General features: G+C 47.1%; 1 protein-coding gene across 1 annotated transcript; it reads left to right on the forward strand.

The window, feature by feature from the left end:
- The first annotated feature begins 252 nt into the window (after nt 1-252).
- LOC114449778 (neoverrucotoxin subunit alpha-like) lies at nt 253-23,099 on the forward strand. The gene is made up of 3 exons (XM_028427612.1): nt 253-347; nt 929-1,065; nt 21,055-23,099. Exons 2-3 carry the CDS (start codon nt 972-974, stop codon nt 23,097-23,099), a joined length of 2,139 nt encoding a protein of 712 aa, XP_028283413.1. The 5' UTR covers nt 253-347; nt 929-971.
- Nucleotides 23,100-24,535: the final 1,436 nt, after the last annotated feature.

Genomic DNA, 24,535 nt, shown 5'->3' on the forward strand with positions numbered 1-24,535 from the left:
GAGGGCCCGTCATCGCTGCTTGCAGTTTTAATCTTTTTATTGTTTTTACTGTACCAGTGTGTGACTAATATTTTATGTATTCTACTGTGAAGCACTTTAGTAGGCTGTGGCCTTGGAAATGTGCTATATAAATAAATGTGACATTGACATTGGCATTATTTATCTTTCCTTTAAACTGCAGTGAAACAGGTTTGTACATGATGTGTTGTGGGACGCGTGCTCTCTCTGTTTTGTCTACACCAGAGGACACAGGTCACATAAACAAAATATGAAATAACATGTTGGTTTCGTTTTCAGTCAGACACCAGAGTCCAGAGATCAGCCTCAGAATCTCATAGCATTCTACTGTAAGTACTCAAACTTTTTCACAGAAACAGCCTGCTGTGACAGTAAATGTCAAAATATCTTCTGTTTCATCACGTCTGTGTTTAGATATGACTGATCTCTGTTTCAATTTGGACACATCTCCTCTTCCTCTTTCTTTCCTGCAGTGTGTGATATGTGGGACTCACAGTGATTACTAAGCCATTCCCTGTTCCTTGTTTTTTCCGCATTTTTTTTTTGTTAATAATATTGTTGTGATCAATGATGATGTGGGATATCTCTACATTTATTGTTATGGTCAGATAGATGTGAGTAAACAGGGTTGTAGTTATGCAGGCACTTTTGGACCTGGGGTCCTGAGGTGGATCAATAAGGGAGTGGCCATGCCAATATAAGGGGAGAGGAGGATACTGCAGTGTGTGTCTGAGTCACTGCTGTGCGCTGGTTTTATCTGTTTTTTGAAAGTAAAGAAACTTTTTCTAATCCATACACGCCTGTGTCCAAGTGTACAAGCATCCTGTTTATCATCTACTGTCCTCATAACAGAACAGACACATGTCATGATGTTACATGACGGCTGCCTAACTGAACACCTTCATTTCAGGACATCAGTGTGTGTTGTGTTGTTTGAATAATCACACTGAGGGATGGACGGTGGGGGGGCCGTGGTGATGCCGGCGCTCGGCCAGCCTTTCCGCCTCGGGATGCTGTACGACTGCCGCAGAGACTCACTCGTACCAGGTAAGAAGACACACATGGAGATCCCTGATCAGCACAACCTGCTGCTTCCAGACAAGCTAACATGTCAGCATCATGACAGGAGTGGCTTTCCTTGTGAAAATGGTTATAAATGTATTGTAATTACAGCTGGATGTCACATGTGTTTTTAATTTAATTTAATTTAATTTAATTTAATTTAATTTAATTTAATTTAATTTAATTTAATTTAATTTAAATTAAGAAACCTTTATTAGTCCCACAATGGGGAAATTGCTTAAAGCAGCCCAGCAAAGAGCGCCATACGCTAGTGAGTACACTGGAGGCTATGCAGGTAAAGTGCCTTGCCCAAGGACACACAACAGTGACTAGGGAGGAGTTGGGATCGAACCACCAACCTTCTGGTTATTGGACAACCCTGCTATACCACTGAACCACTGCTGCCCAATGAATTATGAATTATGAACTCTAAACCATCATTACACAGTTACAATTCATCAAAACGCACACATTCACATAGATGTTCACACTGGGGAAATCAATCCGGCTAGAGCGGGATTTGGGCTGTATCCGGATATATCCGGGATATATAGAGATTGGCTTACATCTGGCTCAGGCTTTTTGGCGCAGCCATTCAACTATCAACATGTCCATCTCACAGAGGACATTCCAGGTCAACTTCACGTTTTTTTCAAAAAATTATAGTTTTTAAGCATTAAAGTCAAGTCAAAGTCAAAGTCAGCTTTATTGTCAAATCTGCTATATGTGCTGGACATACAGAGAATCGAAATTGCGTTACTCTTCACTCCGCAACATATAACATGTAACTAAAAACTAAAGATAAATATAAAGTGTAAAAAAATGTACCTACAATGAGGCACACACAAAATACAAGGCACAAAATGAAGGCACAATGCAGTAAGAGTGCAAAAGATGTATAGTGCAAGACAGTGCAGTTGGCATAATATAAACAGGAATGGTTTAACTTATAACAGCTTATTGAGACTGGTATGAGAGTGCAAAAGATGTAATGGTGCAAGACAGTGCAGTTGGCATAATGTAAACAGTCCAGGAATAGTTTAAGTTATAGCAGCTTATATGAGACTTCTTATCTGTCCTTCAAAGAGGGCAGACGTGTTTCTGCTTTGCTATCCTTGGGATAATTTTTTGACATGGAGCTAATAAATTGGTCGCTCAGTGCATTGGACAGCGTTTTCTCACAAAGGAAGACATCACCGGGAGAACCCCTCTGCCCTGAAGGGACATTCGCTGGTAGATATGTCCGTGATTCCTGGGAAACCTGGCGTCTGGTATGTCTCCAGCCACTGACCCTGGAAGATGTGGAGGATCTATTCATCTATTGGACATTGATAGTAGGCATACTTCTGAATTGCGTGGGAGCTGTCCTGCTGTACCGAAAAGTTGGAAAAGCTGCTGCTGGCAAATTGGCACTACCGCTAAGCGTGGACACAAAACAAGACCCTGGGCTCATGGGACCTCGGAACTCGGAATTACATCAGAAGATGGACCGGATGGATGGGCTGATCTGCAACATCTCAGCCCGCTCCGGAGAGGGCTGGAAGCAGGTGGACAACATCGGAAGACAGTCCGACCAGTTGAGGATCTCAATGGAAGGAATATCTGTTAAGCTGGAAGAGATGTCGAAGGTTCTCCATGCACCTGCGAGGGACGAATGAGCACTGAGGCCGGACTGACCTATTGATCACTGATCTGGGCAAATTAATTACAGATCGAAAATTGTTGTTATGATTTTGGTTGATTTTCTGTCTGTCCGTCTCCCCTCCCTCCCTCTCCCGGCCCTGAAGTATAGCCCAGCAGCTGTGCTCCTATCTGTCTCCTGTGCAACTCCTATCTCCCGTCAAGGACAACTGGTGATCTGCCTGTAAACATCTTGGCGGTCTCAGTCATACTATCGCACACACTTCTCATGGAACTGACGCACATACATCCCCCTCCCTACCCCTCCCTTCCTTCTCATCTGCCTCCGTATCTGTTGTTTTCTCCCCCCATCCTCTATGTCTAAGAAAAAATCCCATCACGTTACCACGTGTACTGTAATCAAAGGTCAATGTCATTATGTGATTGTATTGTCTGTATGTACCGCAATCTGCAAATTTATTTTCGAGAGCCAATAGGGCGCCTTGAACGGTCGCTCTGGTGCTTTTAGTGCACTGTTGCACTAGACACTAAGGCAAATTCCTAGTAATGTGTTTTTCACTTACATGGTAATAAACTCGATTCTGATTCTGATTCTGATTCTGATGACATGACTAAGGTGCAAGAGAATGCACAGGGTAAAGTGGCTGGTGCACAGAGTTCCTTTGGTAATGTGGCTGGTACAAAGAGTTCCTATCTTGGGTGGTGGGGTGGTGGTAGGGGTAGGGGTAGGGGGTGGGGTGGGGCTTATGGTAGGGGGTGGGGTGGGGCTTATGGTAGGGGGTGGGGTGGGGTGGGGTGGGGGGTGGTGTCAGGGAAGGGGGAGAAAGTGGGGCGCAGCAGGGAGAGAGTTCAGCTTCCTGACAGCCTGGTGGATGAAGCTGTCCCTCAGTCTGCTGGTCCTGGCCCGGAGGCTGCGCAGTCTCTTTCCTGATGGCAGCAGACTGAAGAAGCGGTGTGAAGGGTGGGTGGGGTCTCCTGTGATGCGGAGAGCCTTTCGGGTGAGACGGCTGTCGTAGAGGTCTTGGAGGGAGGGAAGAGGGACGCCGGTGATCCTCTCAGCTGCTCTCACTATGCGATGAAGCGTCTTCCTGCAGGTGGCGGTGCAGGCTCCGTACCACACAGTGATGCAGCTGGACAGGATGCTCTCAACAGCCCCTCTGTAGAAGGTGCACAGGATGGAGGGAGGGGCTCTGGCTCTTTTGAGCTTGCGGAGGAAGTAGAGGCGCTGCTGTGCCTTCTTGGTCAGTGATGCAGTGTTGTTAGTCCAGGAGAGGTCCTCAGTGATGTGCACACCCAGGAACTTGGTGCTGCTCACCTGCTCCACAGCAGCACCGTCGATGGTCAGAGGGGTGTGCTCTCCTGTAGTCCACAACCATCTCCTTTGTCTTCTCCACATTCAGGGAGAGGTTGTGGTCTCTGCACCACTCGGCCAGAAGGTGCACCTCATTCCTGTAGTTTGTTTCATCTCCACCGGAGATGAGACCCACCACAGTTGTGTCGTCCGCAAACTTCACAAAGATGTTGGTGTTGTGTGTTGGCGTGCAGTCATGGGTCAGCAGAGTGAAGAGGAGGGGGCTCAGCACACATCCTTGGGGAGCCCCGGTGTTCATTATGATGGTGCTGGATGTGTTTCTGCCGACCCGCACTGTCTGAGATCTCCCGGTGAGGAAGTCCAGCAGCCAGTTGCACAGCAAGGAGTTCAGCCCCAGCTGGTCCAGTTTATTGATGAGCTGCTGTGGGATGATGGTGTTGAATGCTGAGCTGAAGTCTATGAACAGCATTCGAACATATGAGTCTTTATTTTCCAGGTGGGTGAGAGCTGTGTGGAGTGCTGTGGAAACAGCATCACTGGTTGACCGGTTGGGCCGATATGCAAACTGGAAGGGGTCCAGAGAGGGAGGGAGGGCCGTCTTGATGTGTTTCATGACTAACCGTTCAAAGCACTTCATGATGATGGGTGTGAGTGCTACTGGACGGTAGTCATTGAAGCAGGCGGGGGTGGACTTCTTCGGCACAGGGATGATTGTGGTGGCTTTGAAGCAGGTGGGGACAACAGCCTGGCTCAGTGAGATGTTGATGTCTGTAAACACCTCAGCGAGCTCCTCAGCACAGTCTCTGAGCACACGGCCAGGTATGTTGTCAGGACCAGGAGCTTTGCGTGCGTTGATCTGGCTGAGAGATGTCTTCACGCTGGCTGGGGACAGGGAAAATACCTGGTCAGTGGGAGAGGATGTGATCTTTTGTGCAGGAGTGCTGTTGAGTGCTTCAAAGCGTCCGAAGAAGTCATTCAGCTGGCTCAGCAGAGAGCTGTTGCTGTCACAAGTCTGTGGTGGGGGCTTGTAGTCTGTGATGGTCTGTATCCCCCGCCACAGGCTCCGGGTGTCCCTGCTGTCGCTGAAGTGGTGGGCGTACTGTCTCTTCGCCTTCCTGATGCCACGGGACAGGTCGGCTCTGGCTAACCTTAGGCTGGTGTCGTCGCCTCTTCTGAAGGCAGCGTTCCTGGCCCTCAGCAGCCTGTAAACCTCCCCTGTCAGCCATGGTTTCTGACTGGCTCGAATGCTGACAGTCCTGGTTTCAGTTACATCATCAATGCATTTGGTGATGTAAGCAGTGACAGTCTCTGAGTACTCCTGGAGGTCAGTGCAGTTGTAGTGGGTTGCAGCCTGCTTAAACACATCCAAGTCTGTTGTGCTGAAACAGTCCTGTAAAGCTCCTGTGGCTCCCTCCAGCCACACTCTAACTTCTTTTCGGACCGGTTTGGCAACTTTTACCAGTGGTCTGTATGCTGGCATTAGCATAACAGTGATGTGATCAGAAGCTCCGAGGTGGGGGAGGGGGAGGCCTCTCTGGGTGGTGTAAACATTGTCCAGTGTGTTGTTGCCACGAGTTGGAAAGTCTATGTGTTTATAAAGTTTTGGAAACAGTCTTGGGGTCTGCATGGTTGAAATCACCCGCCAGGATGAGAAAAGCATCCGGGTGGGCTGTCTGCTGCTAACTGACCTGCAGGTAGAGCTCATTCAGTGCGTCGCTCCTGTTGTTGTTGCTGGAGCTCGGCGGGATGTACGCAGCTACAAGCAGTATAGCTGTAAACTCCCGTGGCAGGTAAAACGGCCGGCACTTTATAATCATAAGCTCTGCAAGTGGCGAGCAGTGTTTGGAGACCACAGCAGCGTCCCGACACCAAGAGTCATTGATGTAAACACAGAGCCCGCCGCCGCGGGTCTTACCTCCTTCAACCAAGGCTCTGTCCACTCTGAAACACGTTAGGCGGTCGAGCTGAATGGCGGAGTCCGGGATGCTGTCATTCAGCCATGTTTCCGTAAACACAAACACACAACACTCCCTTATAGTCCTCTGTGTGGCGCGAAGTAGCCGGATATAGTCCATTTTATTGTCCAAAGAGCGTACGTTGGCCAGTACGATGCTAGGGATGGCCGGCTTATGTGGGTTAGCCGCTAGCCTGGTCCGTGTCCCTCCGCGCTTGCCCCTCTTCTGCTTCCTTTCACACCGTCTGTGGCGCTTCCACTACGGGCGAGATGGTGTTTCAGGGGCCGGTAGAGGTGCCGGCAGGCAGAGTAGTCCACAGTCCCGTAGCTCTTCAGCGAGTGCAGGGTCTAACTCAACATTTACAGTTCTGCTGATGTTGAAGTAGCTCACGGCTGTATGTGCGCTTCCTGACATACAAACACGGCGATGACTTACTATAAGTCTGCGGCACGTGTAACATAGAACACGAAAACAACAAAGAATCGGGAGAGAGAGAAGCCGCCGCACGTGTTTGCGCTGCCATCTTCACATCACTTATTAAGCATTTTCTGTGTCATTTTTAACATACGAGTCTATGGGAGAGCCCTTCAACGAGGGTCATCTGCCAAATGTATCTCCCCCTACAAATTTCAAGCTACAGACTCCATTTTAGTCTTAAAACGCTTATTAGATGCTGCTCTATCAAACTTGTTAATAACTTAATTTCCCCACAGGGGTTAATATCTATCTATACACTGTATATGGCAATTGAAAAAGAATGAATTTTAGTACAATGCAAATACCTCATGTGCAAGGTGTGATGGATCGAACACCAACCAGTAGGTTGTCGGAATGGTATCTTTATACCAACCACAATCGAATTTGCTTCACCAGGATGTTTTTATTTTTTTTTAATGAAAATCCGTATAGCGACTTCCTCCATACTCCAAAGTCGCCAGAAGAGGAGGATGGGCCCTACCTATTTGTATGACGCACTGTGATGTGTGGTAAAAAAGATGCTGAGTCCGTCTTCATCTTGATGTATTGTATAGATGAACATGAAATGAAGCACTGCATTGCGGAAATGAAAACTTGAAAACCAAAAGAATGAGACCGGGGATGAAACGTGCAAAGGTATACGGTGCGTGATGTATGCTACGCTACGTTACGGTCAACAGAAACTGTGGCCACCCAGCTGAATTAGCTGAAGATGGGCCGGATTATAGAACTGATCTGTGACATCTCAGCCTGATCTGGGGAAGGACGAAGACAGATTGATATCATCGGAAGACAGCCCGAATATGGGATCATGTCATTATGTGAATTAAATGTATGTATTGCTGAATGGTCCTTTTCTCTGTGCTCAGTTGGAATGTTGATCTACGCGTGCCGTTTAGTGCAGAAAATAAATCCAGTGTCCATTGAGTTTTTGTTGCTTTATTTCCAAAGGTGCTTCAAGAAACAAAGTGGCACGGTCAAAGTAACTAAACTGTTAATGAAACTAAAACTTCTGCGGCTACGGTCACGGCTACGGCTACGGTAGAAAAACTGTGTGCCTTCCTACCAACTAAGCCCAGGAAGACCGGAAAAGGTGTGGCTTTAAAGGTAAAACAAAGGTGCCCTCTACTGGCAGAATCAACAAAAAACATAGGCCACAAACCATTTAAACCAAACTCTGAATAACACAAAAATTGGTCCCTACATTTCCGGCCCCTAATTGTTTAATTTTACAAAACACACAAAATGAACAATTACTCAAATAAGTCCTTTTATGGCTGCTCAATCAGTAAGCAGACCTTTGTGATAGGTCTAATGAGTTCAGTGGTTTGAGTCTTTATTTTGACGCTTCTTATTAGTCCATGTTCATCTGGGATAACCTGGATTATCCTGCCCATGGCCCAGGAGTTTCGGGGAGCTGACTCATCCACCAGCAGGATAATGTCCCCTGGAGCAAAGTTCCTCCTGACTTTGGACCACTTCTGCCGCATCTGGAGTTCCGGTAGATACTCTTTGAGCCACCTCTTCCAGAAGAGATCCGCCATATACTGGACCTGCCTCCACCTGCGACGTGCATACAGGTCCTCTTCTTGAAACAGGCCTGGTGGTAATACTGGACTTAAGCAGGAGAAGGTGGTTTGGAGTCAAGGCCTCGACATCATTAGGATCATTGGAAGGGGTGGTGACAGGACGACCGTTGAGCGTCGCCTCGGCCTCACACAGAAAGGTTTGAAGGCCCTCCTCATCTAGACTCTGAGTCCTGAGAGTGGCGTTGATGACCTTTCTTACGGATCTGATGAGTCGCTCCCATACTCCACCTTGATGGGATGCAGATGGTGGATTGAACCGCCACTGTATTCCTCGCTGCAGCAAGGTGCGTTCAATTTTTGATGTGTTCCACTCCTTTATTGCCTTCTTCAGTTCACGCTCAGCCCCACAAAATTGGTCCCATTGTCACTGCGGATCTCACAAACCTGTCCCCTTCGTGCAATGAATCGTCGTAGAGCGTTTATGAAGGACTCTGTGTCCAATGAGGAGGCTACCTCCAGGTGCACCGCACGTATGGCCAGGCAGGTGAAGATGACGCCATAACTTTTGACTGTGGATCTCCCACGTTTGATGTCGAAAGGACCAAAGTAGTCCACTCCAGTTCTTGTAAACGGCGGCTCATCTGGGATGAGGCAATCCTTTGGCAGGTCTGCCATCAGCTGTTGGCCTATGGCACTGTGAAGCCGTCGACACACAACACACCTAGACAGGACCTTTCTGATGGCTGAGTGAGCGTTGGGGACCCAGTATCTCTGGCGCAGGTGAGACAGCACGTGGTTGCGTCCACTGTGACCAATTCTCTGATGGATGGCTTCGATGAGAAGCTCAGTCACCTTCAGGTCTTTGGAGAGGATAGTGGGGTGCTTACCCTCTTCAGGCATGTCTGCACGGCTGAGTCTACCCCCAAATTTAAGAACACTATCTTGCAGGAACGGATTGAGTTTGTAGATGTGACTTGATTTCTTGAGGTTTTCTCCTTTTTGTAGAGCTTCGACCTCGTCTGGAAATGAGTGTCTTTGGCAATGAAGAACAATCTCCAGCTCTGCTTCCTGAAGATCGGCCACGGTGAGAGACTGTCTGCTCCGGATCTTTGTTTGGTTCCTGGTGGCCCTTTTAGTCTGCAGGATCTTGGAGTCTTTGACTGACTGCAGCAGGAAGCTCTTTACCTTCGAGATCCACGCCACCGCCCTCTTCAGCCGGTCCCAGGAGGAGAAGTGCTGCACCAGCTGCTCCATCGGCTCAGTCCTGCCCACGGTAAGTATGTTGACTGTTGCATTCTTTTTCATTTCAGGATCTGTAGCTGGAAGTATTTTGAGATCGCCTGGGCTTTGTGGCCAAGTCTCTGTGGACTTTGTGAGGAATGGAGGTCCATTGGTCCAACTCCGATTATGGACGAACTGTATTACCTTCTGTCCTCTTGATGCATAATCAGCAGGATTCAGATGTGTGCCGATGTGTCGCCACTGAGATACTGTAGTTAATTTGAGGATTTCTGTCACTCTGTTGGCCACAAAGGTCCTGAATCTTGTGGTTTCGTTGTTGATGTACTTTAGCACTGCCATGCTATCGGACCAAAAGACCGAGTCTCTGAGTTGTAGTTGTAGTTGTTTCTTTAGCATGTGGTCTATGCGGACTGCCATGGTTTCTGCGGTGAGCTCTAAGCGAGGGATGGTAGTGAGCTTGAGCGGTGCAACTCTAGCCTTTCCCATAACGAAGGAGCAGTGGGTCTGGTTGCTGCTATTATGCTGTAGCAAGTAGGTCACCACACCGTATCCTTCTTGGCTTGTGTCGCAGAAATGATGCAGCTGGGCAGAAGTTACCTCTCCGAAATCTGCCGGCTTGAAGCACCTTGCCATCTCGTAGTTGCTTAGCAGGTGCAAGCTGCCAACCCACTCACGCCACTGATGTGCCAGGCTGCCGTGGATAATGTCATCCCACCGAGTCTTTAACCTGCAGAGCTCTTGAAGGAGTTTCTTGGCCTGTAGCACCACGGGGGAGACTATTCCCAGTGGGTCGTATATGGAACTCACTATAGAGAGAATGTTTCGTCTGGTTGGTGGTCTGTCTTGAATGGTGATTTTGAACTTGAACTGGTCTGACTGGACACACCACTGGACTCCCAGTGCTCTCTCAACAGGAAGACGATCTCGATCCAGGTCCAGCTCTGACACTTCCTTTGCCCTTTCCACCTCTGGTATGGCTGCCAACACCGTACGACTATTGCTGATCCACTTCATCAGCTTGAAGCCTCCCTTCAGACAGATAGCTTTGAGGTCTTGATACAGCCTTATAGCTTCAGCGTCCGTTCCCCCTGACTTCAGGCAGTCATCTACGTAAAAGTTCTGCAACACTGTGTCGACTGCAGTGGAATCGAACTGGTCTCTGTTGTCCTCTGCAGAGCGCCTAAGGGCGTAGCTGGCGCAAGCTGGTGATGACGTGGCACCAAATATGTGGACAACCATCCTGTACGTGGACAGCTCTTTGTTGAGATCGCCGTTGGTCCACCACAGGAAGCGGAGGAGGTCAGCATCTTCAGGTGGGACCTTTACTTGATGGAACATGGCTTCCACGTCAGCCATCAGAGCCACTGCGGCTTGGCGGAATCTGAGAATGACGCCGATTAAGCTGCTGGTGAGATCTGGCCCCTGGAGTAACTGGTCATTGAGAGATGTACCTTTGTAGGAGGCGCCACAGTCGAATACCACCCGTATCTTGTGCTTCTTGGGGTGGTACACGCCGTGATGTGGAATGTACCACACTTTCCCATCATCCCGAGCGAGATCTTCCGGTGGTACCTTTACTGCATAGCCTTTGCTTATGATGTCTGCCATGAATCTGATGTAGTCAGTCAGAAACACTGGATTCTTGAGTAGCTTTCTTCGTATGTTTAAAGCTCGTTGTTCTGCTAGAACACGATTGTTTGGCATGCAGACTGTCTTGTTCTTCAGGGGCAGACCTATGCAGTAATGTCCATCCACCATCTTTGTTGACTGTGTGACCCTCTCCAAGAACTGCAGGTCTTCTCTTGACATCTCAAACTGTTCTTCTTGCTTACTTTCGGGGAAGTCGCACTTGAACTGCTGGTGCCACAGGTCGTCCAGCTTGGCGTCAGATAGTCTGTTGGATGTAACAGCCACTGTAGCCCTGCTGTCCATAATGTAGCCCTCCCGCAGTGGCCCATTAATCGTCCAACCCAGAAGAGTTCTCACTGCGTACGGTCCATCATTTACGCTCTTGATGATCTCTTGTGGCTCCATGGACTTTGGGACGTTTGTTCCAATCAGCAGCTCTATGCCAGCATTTAAATGTGGAATAATCAACCCCTTCAGATGTGACCACCTGTCTACGTCAGCCTGCTTGGGAATGTTGCTTTGGTGAGCTGGTATATTCTTTTGGGTGAAGACTTCTGGCAGCTGGATGAAGTTGCAGCTGGTCAAACTGCCCACCTCCAGCCCGGTCACCACATTAGCTGGAACAGCTCTTTTGTTCCCCATCGTTGTAAGAAGAATGTTTATCTTTCTGCCTTGCAGTTTCAGCATATTCATTAGTCTTTCAGTACAGAAGGTAGCTGTACTGCCTGGATCAAGGAAGGCGTATGCTTCAACAACCTTAGTTCCTTTGATAGCCTTCACTTTAACTGGAACAATGGGAAGAATAATGTCTGCACCTCCGGCCCCAGTACCATCACATGGCTCGCCTTTAGCGTCCACAAGACCACTTGTAACTGGTCGCTTGCCACCTTGTTGCCCTCTGTGTGCCTCCTCCTCTTGCCTTGGCCTGTCGCTCGTCTTAAAGTGAAGAACAGTTGGGTGAGTCTTTGAGCATAGTTCACAGCTCAACTTCTTGCCACATTGCCGGCTCATATGGCCAGCTTTTAAACAGCTGAAGCACAGTCCATTGCTTCGAAGAAAGCCTATTTTAATCTTGTTCAATGCTCGTCTCATCTTGTTGCATTCGGCCATGCTGTGGTTACCTTGGCAAAACAGACAGGGCTTGGCAAAGGCATCCTTGTAGCTGGAATCAGTCTCTACTTCGTCCAAGAGTCCTTTAGGGCTCCTAGCTTCAAGCTGATTGATAGGCACGTTATTTGGTGATGCAGCGGTACTGAAAACCGATTTGTTTCTTCTCTCTGTTATAGTGTGTACTGAAGACTTGGGATGTCCCTTTGAGCCCTCCTTTAGCTCACCAAACAATGGATGCAGTGCCACCTTAGCTTGAGTACTGATGAAGTTCACCAGGTCCTTGAACCTTGGTCGTCGTTCTTGCTTCTCCTGGATGTCATAGGCCACACTTCGCCACCTCTCTTTCAGCTTGTATGGAAGTTTGTATATGATGGCTTGCATATTAGCCAGAGTTGAACTCCATCTCTGTCACAGCATTGTTGCAGCTTGCCAGGAACAAGGCAAATGCATTCAGGGCCTCACCGTCATCTGGCTTTATTGTAGGCCAGCTCAAAGCCTTGTCGATGTATGCCATCGCCACGCTGTAATTATTTTCAAAGTGTTCTTTGAGGAGCTTCTTTGCCATCCGATACCCCAGTTCTGGATCCATATGTAGGCAGCTTCGTATCAGCTCTTTAGGTTGACCACTGGTGTGCTGCTCTAAAAAGTACAGCCGATCTTCATTGTTATCAGTTTTGTTCTCCACAGCATGCTCAAAGGCTCTTATGAACAGTCTATAGTCCAGGGGGTTACCCTTAAATATCGGGATGCTTTGTGGTGGAAGTGTAGCAAGTCTTTGCTGCTTCACCAGAAACTCTGTAATGTCATTTTGACGCTGGAGTACACTGAAAAGAGTTTCAGCACCGCCAACCTCTTGCTGAGCCGAGTAGTTGCTACTACTGTCCATTAAAAGATCACTAAAAGGTGGCAGTTGCAGGTGACCACCTTGTGTTCCTTGTGGCTCTGTGCGGTCAGGGATTGTCCACTGCAGCTGATGGGTGGCGACTTGAGGCTGCGTGGGCTGCAGCTGATGGACGGCGACTTGAGGCTGCGTGGGCTGCAGCTGATGGGCGGCGACTTGAGGCTGCGTGGGCTGCAGCTGATGGGCGGCGACTTGAGGCTGCGTGGGCTGCAGCTGATGGGCGGCGACTGATGGCAGTCTCTTTGGGCTCAAACCAGCTCTGTTGGTCGTACTGCATATTTTCTTCCAAGCCCATGCATATAAATTGTTCCTTGACTGCATTATTGGCCTCTCTGAAGTCCTCAAAACCCGGAGTAAATTCCACTGATAACTTTGTTTTAACTAGGTCCATATTACAGTCATTTTCCATAAGATGCATCAGCTCATTCTTCTTTAAGGTAAGTTGGCTTAATTTACCTCTTCTGTTGTTCATCTTTCTCTGCAAGGCCTCCTCCAAGGCTCGGAGAGTAGGCTTCTCAGCCCGTTTCGGCCGTGTGCATGCGCCGCCGTTCCCCTCCTCCATGGCTGTCCCCCTGGCTTGAACGCTCCGTGATTTCTCATGCTCCACCACGCGGACCATAGGTTCTCCCCCCACGTCTCGAAACCTCCGCTATAAAGTCCTCAGCGCTGGGATGATTTAGTCCATGAAGCGACGCCACCATGCGCGCTCCCGGCTCCTTTGTATCCCAAACGCGTGTCTCCTTTACTCACGGTCAATGCAGCGGTGCACGCAGATCAAGGGCCTCGTTTCCATACGTAGCATCAACGAGGGTAGTTTTTCTACTAATGAATGGTCCTTTTCTCTGTGCTCAGTTGGAATGTTGATCTACGCGTGCCGTTTAGTGCAGAAAATAAATCCAGTGTCCATTGAGTTTTTGTTGCTTTATTTCCAAAGGTGCTTCAAGAAACAAAGTGGCACGGTCAAAGTAACTAAACTGTTAATGAAACTAAAACTTCTGCGGCTACAGTCACGGCTACGGCTACGGTAGAAAAACTGTGTGCCTTCCTACCAACTAAGCCCAGGAAGACCGGAAAAGGTGTGGCTTTAAAGGTAAAACAAAGGTGCCCTCTACTGGCAGAATCAACAAAAAACATAGGCCACAAACCATTTAAACCAAACTCTGAATAACACAAAAATTGGTCCCTACAATTGCAACTGCAAACTAACTCTTGTGTGGCACGCCTTGCATGACATTGCACCCCACACGTACGTGCCACTCACTCCAAAGTAATGTGCAAAACCTTAAGCCCGAGTCACACAGCACACCAAGAGGACACCACCGCCCAGGACACCACTGCCACCACTGTCAGCCACCAATGCTACTAAAAGGAAAGGGAGAAAGAGAGCCAACCGTCAGGAGGATCATAAAAAGAACACACAAAAAGAAATTATCAATAAGGAAAATGTAAAAATAAGAAAGCTAAATAAAGCAAAATCAACTCATAAGCTCCTGTTAGTGGCCAACTGTGTGCCGTGCAGATATAGGACCCAAATGCAGACAGGGGTTAGCACTTCACCCTAGCCTGTGGCGCGCCTTGCTAGTCATTGTATGACTAAAGAATCTGGGATTCTTTAAGGGATTCTGGGGTTACTGGGATTACTAAAGTATCTAAAATAAAAAAAAATAAAAGAAATAAAAGTTCAAGAGAAAAGGAGAATAAAAAACAACAAACCAGGGAGAAGTAGTCCATGGGAGGACGGGAGGAAGGCAGGACGGAAGGACGGAAGGAGACCAGGAAGACGACGAACACGGCACGGGGAGTGACAAACGCAATGAACTGACGAAGACAAAGGAGAGCACGAGACTTAAATAAGGAAGAGACAGCACAGGTGAAAACAATTAGGGAGGAGCTGGTAATCAGGGAGGGCGAACAGAAGGAGAGAGGGAAGGACTGAGGAGGAGCAGCAGGGAAGACAAAAGGAGAAGAGAAGAAAGAAGATGACCGGAGGGAGAGAAAGGAAGAAGAGGAAAATACACAGAGAAGAATCAAACTGACAACCTATAACTAAATAGCAAAAATAAACAATGGGAAAACAAGACAAGGGTCAAAGCCCAGGCTCATGACACCAACAGTACACCAGCCACTAACAAATTATGATTGATTAGAACCAATAAAAATACTGAAATAGCAACAAAATAAGGAAACTAATGAAAACAAAAACCAAACAAAACCAATAGCTGCGTCCAAGCAAATATAAGCAGCGGGATCAATAAACCCACAAACAATACAGATAAACGACCCCCTGTACTTTAGTCCCCATTTCCCCACATACACACACTCACACTGGTGTACTCCCAGACACCGATACTTGCCCGCACTCCGACACACACGCAGACAGTTCGCTAAACAGGGCGACAGAATCAGAATCGTGTTTATTGCCATGTAAGTGAAGGGGGTTCACATTACTAGGAATTTGCCTTAGTGATTGGTGCATACAGAGAACATATAATAATTAACATGTCATAAGATAGAACTAAGATAAAATTAAGGTAAATAAACTAAAGTAAGGCTAAATTGACATGACCTAACAGACAACAACATACAATGAACAGAACATGAAATGAGTGGTGGATGTAATGGTAAACAGACCCTTATATGAACGAGTGGAACAGTGTAACAATGTAACAGGTACCACATGGGTCGGTGAGGTGGTACTAGTGTGCAAGTAGTGCAAGATGGAGTATCTTATCTTATCTTAAACAGTGCAAATAGCCATCATTGTTCAGTGACTATACTAAAGTGTCCTTGTGAAGTGACTGTGCAGAGCAGTGCATTAATTACAGTTCAACAGTCCAACAGAAGAGGGGAAGAAGCTGTTCTTGTGGCGTGAGGTTCTGCCCCATTCGGAGTTTCCTCAGCTGCCGCAGGAAGTACATCCTCTGCTGGGCCTTTTTGATGAGGGAGCTGAGGGTGAGCTCCCACTTGAGGTCCTGAGTGATGGTGGTACCCAGGAAGCAGAAAGAGTCCACTGTGGAGATGGGGGTGTCTGTCAGGGTGAGCCATGCCTGAGTGAGGAAGCCAGCTGCAACTATCAGAGCTGCACTCAGAAGGGAAACCGGATGCTACAACCAGGAAGTGGGCGAGCCATCATGCCAGGAAGTGAGAGACCCAGAGAGGAAACTATCCTCCTTTTATCCCCACTCCCCGCCCTGTAATTGGGTACGCGCCCAGAGCAGCAAAACAGACTCACCTGAGCGCGCCGCTACAATCATATAATACAAGAATGTCCATATATCATATTACTCTTGCAGTTTAATCACTGTTTACGCAATTCAGGCCCCTCCTCTAGTTTGGAACAAGATGGAGTGATTAAGATAAGAAGTATAAGTGTCAATATAAATCCAAATCAGAAGTACAGTAAGCAGTACGACTGAGCACAATATATGTTGCATAGCTGTAAAATAAGAGATGAAAGGTGCTAAAAATACAAATAGAGACCAGTGGAGGGAATGACAGTGATGCCTGACATGATCATCTAGCTCCTCTCCTACAAAAAGGGGAGGGGTTATACAGTCTGATGGCCACTGGCAGGAAGGAGCTCCTGTGGCATTCTGTGCTGCTCCTCGGTAGCCTCAGATTAACAGTATGGAAGGCTTTTTTGAGATGCATTTTCCAGTGGCTTATTTTTTATTGTCCAGCACATTTGAGAAGTCAAGGACGTCCGTGGCTGTGGCTCAGGTGGTGGACTTGTTGGCTACTAACTGTAATGTTAGTCCCCTACCATGGCTGCAGGCCATTGTGTCCTTGGGCAAGGCTCCCAGTGGTTGCAGTGTGTGAATGTGTGTGTGCAAAAGGGGTAAATATGAAGTAGTGTAAAGTACCTTGAGTACCTTAATAAAAGCACTACATAAGTCCAGACCATTTACCATGTGGTCCATGTGGCAGACTTAACCACGTGTTGGATCTGGCAGGAATGTGGCACTGTCATAAGGACGTGTTGAATATCCATTTAACATGTTTAACATTGAGAGCTCAGATTGAGTAATTTCAAGTTAAACATTTAGCTTTTAGGTACACTTGTAACCTCAACATGAACCTACATTAACCTCACAGTATAAGCAGAATAGTGTTGTGCCCTTAATATTGTTCTGTTGTTTTGACCTTTAATAACCCATAGAAGGTTTCATTATATAATTTCATGACTATTAACTGCTCCCGGAACTGTGTAGGAGAGACCTAGTTCCTGTCTGGTAGAGAATTAGTTCTGTGTTATTGACAGCCTGTTATGGACACTCGCTTCTTCCAGTGCGGACCTAAGTGTATGCGCCCTGGAGCTGGAGCGCTCGGCTGTGCATGTAACACACCTGTGTTTGCTGCCAACGTTCAGTAAAGTTAGTGAAACCACGATAATCATCTCAAGCGTGGTCCTTCCTCCTGCACATAGACATTTAAAACTCCTGTTAGCCAGAGCTAACAATATCTATATACAAGAGACGAACTTACAACCCAGAAGCAGACATGTCAGATTATGTTTTTATCCTTTGTCAGTTTTTTGGGAATTTTCTGTTAGAACATATTGAACAATTTATTCTCGACTCCTTCATTTTGTTTACATTTAAATCACCTACATCAAGAATAATAAGGTTCTTGTAGACCAGGGGTTATTTCCAACTTTCCAACAGAGCGTCGCTTGACACAGTTTTCAATGCGCGCTCTCTGTCTGCTGGTGGGAGTGTGCTCACATTTGTGTGCGTGCCGCCTGTGTGTGTGTGTTGGGGCAGAACTCCTCTGTGCACAGTACAGAGAGCAGCGGAAAAATGAGCGAGCCTGTAGAGACAGAAACGACACGCCGACCAGAACTGAGGCTGCCACTACTCAAAAAAATCCCAAACTAAATATCAGAGAAATACTGACGGGCGAATAATAATAAAAATAAAAAGCACAGGGCAAGCCTCAGCAAATAGTGTGTGTAAAAATGTGCGGGCCGCACTAACACTAAACTTTGATGTCAAGTCGGGGGCCACAAAATATCGGCTCGCGGGCCACAAGTTTGAGGCCCCTATTGTAGACCTTCTACTTGGTCCAGGTCTGCCATTTCCTGCAGACTGTGATCGCCTTCACCTGCTGCTGCCTCTTGAAGCACCTTGTTATTTTCCTTGAGCTGACCCCCAACTGCAGTCTTACATGTCTGTGCTCACCTGATGTTAATCCTCCCTGTGCGAGGCTTGGTGGGGCTGCCATAGAGACTGTGGTCTCTGTGTACTGCTTTCAGGCTTACCTCCTGCATCTCATCTACCTGTGCATTGCAGCACATCCTGGTTCCTTAAACAATTTAACCAGGCCTGAATCTTGGGGCCCTGACTGTGAATGAAGATTTTCCCACATCTGAAGTTTCAACTATTTCAACAAGATTCATTTGGTCTTCACCTTTTAAACTATAAGAGTATTCTTTCGATCAGACCACTGTGTACAGTGTGTGTACAAAGAGCAAAGAGCAATAAGTAATAGGGGTGGGCGATACTGAAGATTTCAGTATCGATCCAATACCAAGTAAATGCAGGACCAGTATCGCCGATACCAATACAGATACTTTTACTTTGAAGTTTCATGATCATAAAAATTCTTTTTTTGACTTCTTTTTTTGCCTTTAAATAGTTGATCGTGATTAGCAGAATAATGCACAAAAAAACATTTGTTAAGTAAATCAAGCTGCAAACAAAAGTGCAAAACTGTATAAGTGTTTTTAACCTCACAATCATGTCAGCAATGCTCCTTGTGACAGCCATGGCTCTTTGTGAATCATGTAGGTCAGTGGTCCCCAACCACCGGGCCGGGGACCGGTACCGGTCCGTGGGTCATTTGGTACCGGGCCGCACAGAAAGACTGAGCAAAACATATATTATTCATTATCTGAGTCTGAAAGCTGTTTCATTTATAAATCGATCAGATTCATCCGCCTGTGTCTTTAAGCACCTGCCCAGACGCTTGTCTCGGTCACGGGATACGGAACCCCAAAATTAAGCCCACAAGCAGCAAAAATGAATAAAAAACAAACGTCTTTGGAGAGCTTCTTCGGAAAGGGGAAAAGGCCTAACGAGGAGACAGAAGAAGAGGAGCCTACCCCATCAAAGAAAAAGAAACCCGCATTTAAAAGACTATATCAGGAGTCCTATTTAAAATACGGATTTATTGCAACAGGTGATTCTCACACACCAAGTCCGCTCTGAGTGATATGTGGCGACAGACTCGCAAATGAGGCAACGAAGCCTTCAAAACTGCGAGACCGAGCACCCTGCATTAAAAGACAAGCCATGGAAGAAAACATGAACAAGAACGACTGAAGCAATTAATGATGGCCAAAACAAAATTACGGAGTGGACTGGACATAAGAAACACACTTCGGGTGTCATGTCTCCCATTATCCCTAGATGGGACCGCCTCATTGCTGAGAAAGCTCAAAGGCTCCCACTAATTAAGCATAAGAGTAAGTTGTCTCTTTATGCACTTTTTTTTTCTTTTTTTTTTTTTTTCTGTGCCGGTCCGTGAAAGTATTGTTTTACATGATACCGGTCCGTGGTGCAAAAAAGGTTGGGGACCGCTGATGTAGGTGAAACAGCATGACTAAGATACTTTTATAAAAGTTTAACACCTATCTGCATGTAGCCTAAATATGAACTTCAACAGTTATCACCAAAGCATAATTATATTAATCATACTGAAATACATATCATTATATAAACTTATATAATTATATTATTAGATATATTTTGGAATTTGAGAAAAACTAGATTTATTTCAGCTGGTGATGTGATGACTGTTCAGTCTTTCTGCTAAAATTACATGTCTTATCACTGCACTCAGAAAGACACCATTAATTCATGCTGCAGATTACTCGATCTAAACCTTCACTTCTTTAAATCATCTACCTGGATATTCATGAGTGTTTTGCAGTAAAGCCTTTGTCAGTGACCACTGTCTCTGGTTCATGTTTGGGGATCTGCCTCTTCCTCCTCCCTCTGTTTACTCTGCAGCTCGAGGTCTTTAGGCTCTGCTGCTTTATGTTTGTGTAAATTAGTTGTGTTTCCACAGTGGCAGGTCGCTTTCCTGCACACCTCACAGTAGCAGTTTCTTCTTCTCGTCTGTCGCTGTGAATTAACTCCAAACATCGCTCCTCTTCCTCTCTGCTGTCTCCAGCACGCTAGCTGCACTTTACAGCCAATCAGGAGCTCCGTCTGCTCCGGCAGAGTGGAGAAGGAGGGGGAGGGGTGGAGTGTGCCTGCGCACTGAGCAGAGTGAGAGAGGAGCGCTGTCTGCACCGCGAGTAAATACGAGTAAAGCTGCTGAAGGTATAGAAGAGAAACTTCCACAGAAATATCGATCTCATCACGCTAGTATCGAGTAATTACTGATCCTAACGTTGGTATCGATACTATCGATATTTAGATCGATTCGCCCACCCCTAATAAGTAAACACAACATTAATACACCCATAAAACCACATCGCAAACTCAGACAACTACTGGTGCACCCCAAAGACAAGATCAAACCAGACAATAAATGCAACATCATATACGGAATACCCTGCCTGTCTTGCAATAAAACATACCGGTACAGCGGCGAAACAGGAAGATCAATTAACACACGCAAAAAAGAACATAAAACAGAATGTGAAAAGGAATCAGCTGGAATGAGCACGAGGGCGACACAACAGAAAGCACAACAAGAAAACCTGAAATCAGCAATCTCGGATCACTGCAAAAGGGAAAGACACATATGGACTGGGGTGGGGCAAAAGGTAATCAGCAATGAGGACAACAGATTCAAACCTTGGATTAAGGAGGCATTTGAAATCAGGAAACAGGCCAAGTGAACCAGGATGAGGGGACATTCACACTGTCCCACACCTGTGCTGAAGAAGCCAGACTACAGGTGGTGCTGTTCCCCTACTACCTGGAGTAGTAGGAGAACGGCGCCACAACCTGCACAAAATCAGCTGGCAGACACGTCACCGGTAACATCACGTGACTTCTGAAGAAGACTGCAGGAAGCAGTCGAAACATGTCAGAGTAAAAACACACAACACTGGTCTGATCCAAAGAATACTCTTATAGTGAAGTCTCAACTATTTCTATTAGTAATGTTTGATCTACCAGACTGGAGTCCTTGAGGCTGAACTTTCTTCTTCTTCTTCTGCAGGTGTGACACTGTGGGACAGTGAAGACCTGATGAAACATCTGGGAGAGAGGCCTCAGTCCTCTAATGATTTTGAAATAGTTGCGTCTGAATCAATTGAGGGCAAATCTTCAGCTCTGAATGTTGAAGCTTCTCTGAAGGCCAGTTTCCTGAGTGGGCTCGTTCAGGTTGACGGTTCAGCCAAATACCTGAATGACAGTAAGACCTCCAGAAACCAGGCCAGGGTAACGCTGAAGTACAAGGTGACCACAAAGTTCCAGGAGCTGTCGATGAACCATCTTGGAAGAGGCAACATGAAGCATCAGGATGTGTTTGATAAAGGCTTAGCAACACATGTGGTCACAGGTATTCTTTATGGGGCACAGGCCTTCTTCGTGTTTGACCGCGAGGTGTCTGAGAAGGAAGATCGTCACGACGTTGAGGGGAACCTGAAGGTGGTCGTCAACAAGATCCCTCATCTTTCTGTAGAGGGTGAAGGCTCCCTGAAAATGAAAGACGAGGACACAGCAAAGGCTGATAAATTCTCCTGCAGATTCTACGGAGACTTTTTACTGGAGAAAACTCCAACAACCTTTCAGGATGCAGTTCAGGTCTACCAAAGCCTGCCAAAACTACTGGGAGCTGACGGAGAAAAGGCCGTACCAGTGAAGGTCTGGCTGCTGCCTCTGACTGCTTTAGATTCTTCTGCTGCCGAACTCGTCCATGAGATCAGTGTGGGACTAGTTCAAGAAGCACAGAGTTTCCTGGAGGACTTTACAGAGCTGGACATGAGGTGCAACGATGCTCTGAGGACCCCCACAGCACAGCAGTTCCCACAGATCACCGACAAGCTTCGACACTTTAAAGAAATGTGCTCTGAGTTCAAGCTGGTATTCCAAAAAACTCTGGCGAAGAAACTTCCATCAATCCGAGGAGGTGGAGAAGAGGAGGCCGAGCTCGCAGAAGTCCTGAAGAAGAGACGTTCTTCACCTTTCAACAGTAAAAACCTGAATGCCTGGATGGACTGTAAAGAGAGAGAAATCTACACCTTGATGTCTTTCACCAACATGATGAAAAACACCAAAATCCTCCCATCTGAAGTCCTCCTGTACAGGGAAAGTCTGAGTGCAGAGACGGCTGTGTGTTTTGTTTTCACCTCACTGGGACGTGCTGAAACGTTCCTCTCAGCTTTATCAGACTACTTAAGAGGAGGAACCAAACCAGACGACCCCCAACATCCACACAGGCATGATGTGGAGAAGGAGCAGTGGCACCTGTCAAGAGAAATGGCAGAGAACATGAGGGACAAAGCAAAGCTCTTCAGAGACTTTGCAGAGGCCAACAAAGAAAACCAGAACATCAAGTTCCTGAGTGTGGGTCTAACAGACGAGAAACGCCAAGGTTCAACCATCTACCTTTATAAAGACGGCTTCTCTGTCAGTGAGAACTTTGAGCCTCCTTCAAAGCCTGAAACTGTGGCAGCAGACATAAACCACGACAGTGTGATGCTGAAGGTTTCTCCTCCCACATGTGGAGCAGAGAACATCACCTCCTACTCTGTGGAGTTCTGTGTGAGTGGAGAGGATGGATGGCAGCAAAAGACTGAACCAAAAGCTGAAGAGGTCACAGTGAGCGGCCTGAGGCCAAACACAGAGTACCAGTTCAGATGCAGAGCAGTGACCTCAGCTGGTGTTGGGCCGACAGCTGTTCTCAGTGATTCCATGAAGACCTTACCCTGCAGCCCTCCTGGAGAACCTCATGTTGAACCAACCTCATGTGACATATCAGTGAGCTGGGAGAAGCCAGCTGAGCTCGGACAGGATGTCCAGATATCGAGCTACGTGGTGGAGTACGCAGAAACAGACCCTGAGAAGAAAGAAGAAGAACTGCAGTGGAAACAAATGATGTCAGGAGGTGAAAGGGGGGTCATTTCAGGGCTTCAGTCAGAGACCAGATATGCAGTCAGGGTCAGGTGTGATTGTGGAGCAGCTGGCAGGAGCAAAGACAGCATCACTGTCCATGTCTGCACCACAGCAGTCACACTCCCAGAATCCCTCACGTACCAGTGAAAGGATGGACTCTGACTCGCCCTCAGTTTACAAGCTGCCTCTGAAAGAAGACCAGATAGTGGACTGCAGGAGGTTTGAGTTTGGAGAAAGAAGCAACAGGCAGAATCGTACAGTCGTACTGTTTGGAGGAACCGGATCAGGAAAGTCCACCCTCATCAATGCAATGATCAACTACATAGTTGGTGTGGAGTGGAAGGACTGTTTCAGATTCAGACTGATTAATGCAGATCAGTCCACATCACAGGCTCACAGTCAGACCTCTGAGGTCACCGTGTACAAACTCAACCACCAGGACGGGTTCACAGAGCCCTTCTCTCTGACCATCATTGACACTCCAGGCTTTGGAGGGACCAGAGGAATACGTAGAGACAAACTGATCACAGAGCAGATCAGAAACCTCTTCTCTGATCCATGTGGTGTCAGTGAGATTGATGCTGTGTGTTTTGTGGTTCAGGCCTCTTTAGCACGACTCACACCAACACAGAAATACGTGTTTGACTCTGTGCTCTCAATCTTTGGCAAAGATGTGGCAGAGAACATCAGAATTCTGGTGACGTTTGCAGATGGTCAGTGTCCAGCAGTCCTAGAGGCCATCACAGAGTCAGGTGTCCCCTGTCCTAAAACAAAAGCTGGACTACCAGTCCACTTCAAATTCAACAATTCAGCAGTGTTTGCACACAACAAACCATCTGAAGCTAAGAGCACAGGTGGTGATGATGATGATGATGGTGATGGTTATGATGATGGTGGAAGCTTTGATAAGATGTGTTGGAACATGGGGACCAGCAGCATGAAGACGTTCTTTGCTGCTCTGTCTAAGATTGAAACTAAAAGCTTGACCCTGACAAAGGAGGTCCTCAGAGAGAGACGGCAGCTCGAGGTCTCAGTGGAGAATCTGCAGGAGGAGATCAAAGTCGGGTTAGCCAAGCTGGACGAGTTAAATGAGACACGTGAGAAATGCTTTCAGCTTGGATACAGGATTAACAGAATTGAGACCTTCCAGTTTGAAGTCACCATCATGAAGCCTTTTAAAGAGAAGATCTCGGGTTCTGGAAGTTTCTTCATCAACTGTCAGCAGTGTCATGTGACCTGTGAACCATCCAGTGATGCTGGTAGAGGGAGCTGCACTGCAGCAGGAGAAGATGGATTCTGCACCAAGTGTCCAGGCAAATGTCACCAGAGTGTACATTTTATACAGCAGTACAGATGGCAGTACAAGGAAGTGGAAGAAACACCAAGTCTGGAAGCGCTGAAGGAAAAGTTTCTGAAAGGCAACAACATGACAGCTGATGAGGCTCTGAGATCCGGCCTGAGATGTGAATATGATGGTTTGTGGACTGAGGTGAACAAAGTGATTGAGAATTCCGCCAACAGTCTGAACAGACTTAAAGAGATGTCACTGAATCCAAATCCTCTCTCCACTAAAGCGTACAAAA

Source organism: Parambassis ranga, chromosome 17, assembly GCF_900634625.1.
Source record: "Parambassis ranga chromosome 17, fParRan2.1, whole genome shotgun sequence".
In the NCBI taxonomy this organism is placed as follows: domain Eukaryota; kingdom Metazoa; phylum Chordata; class Actinopteri; family Ambassidae; genus Parambassis; species Parambassis ranga.

Bases quoted from the DNA above. Each gene is read 5' to 3' on its own strand.
- LOC114449778 (XM_028427612.1), top strand. From the start codon at position 972: ATGGACGGTGGGGGGGCCGTGGTGATGCCGGCGCTCGGCCAGCCTTTC. The intron at 1,066-21,054 runs GTAAGAAGACAC...CTTCTTCTGCAG, and splicing joins CAGAGACTCACTCGTACCAG to GTGTGACACTGTGGGACAGT.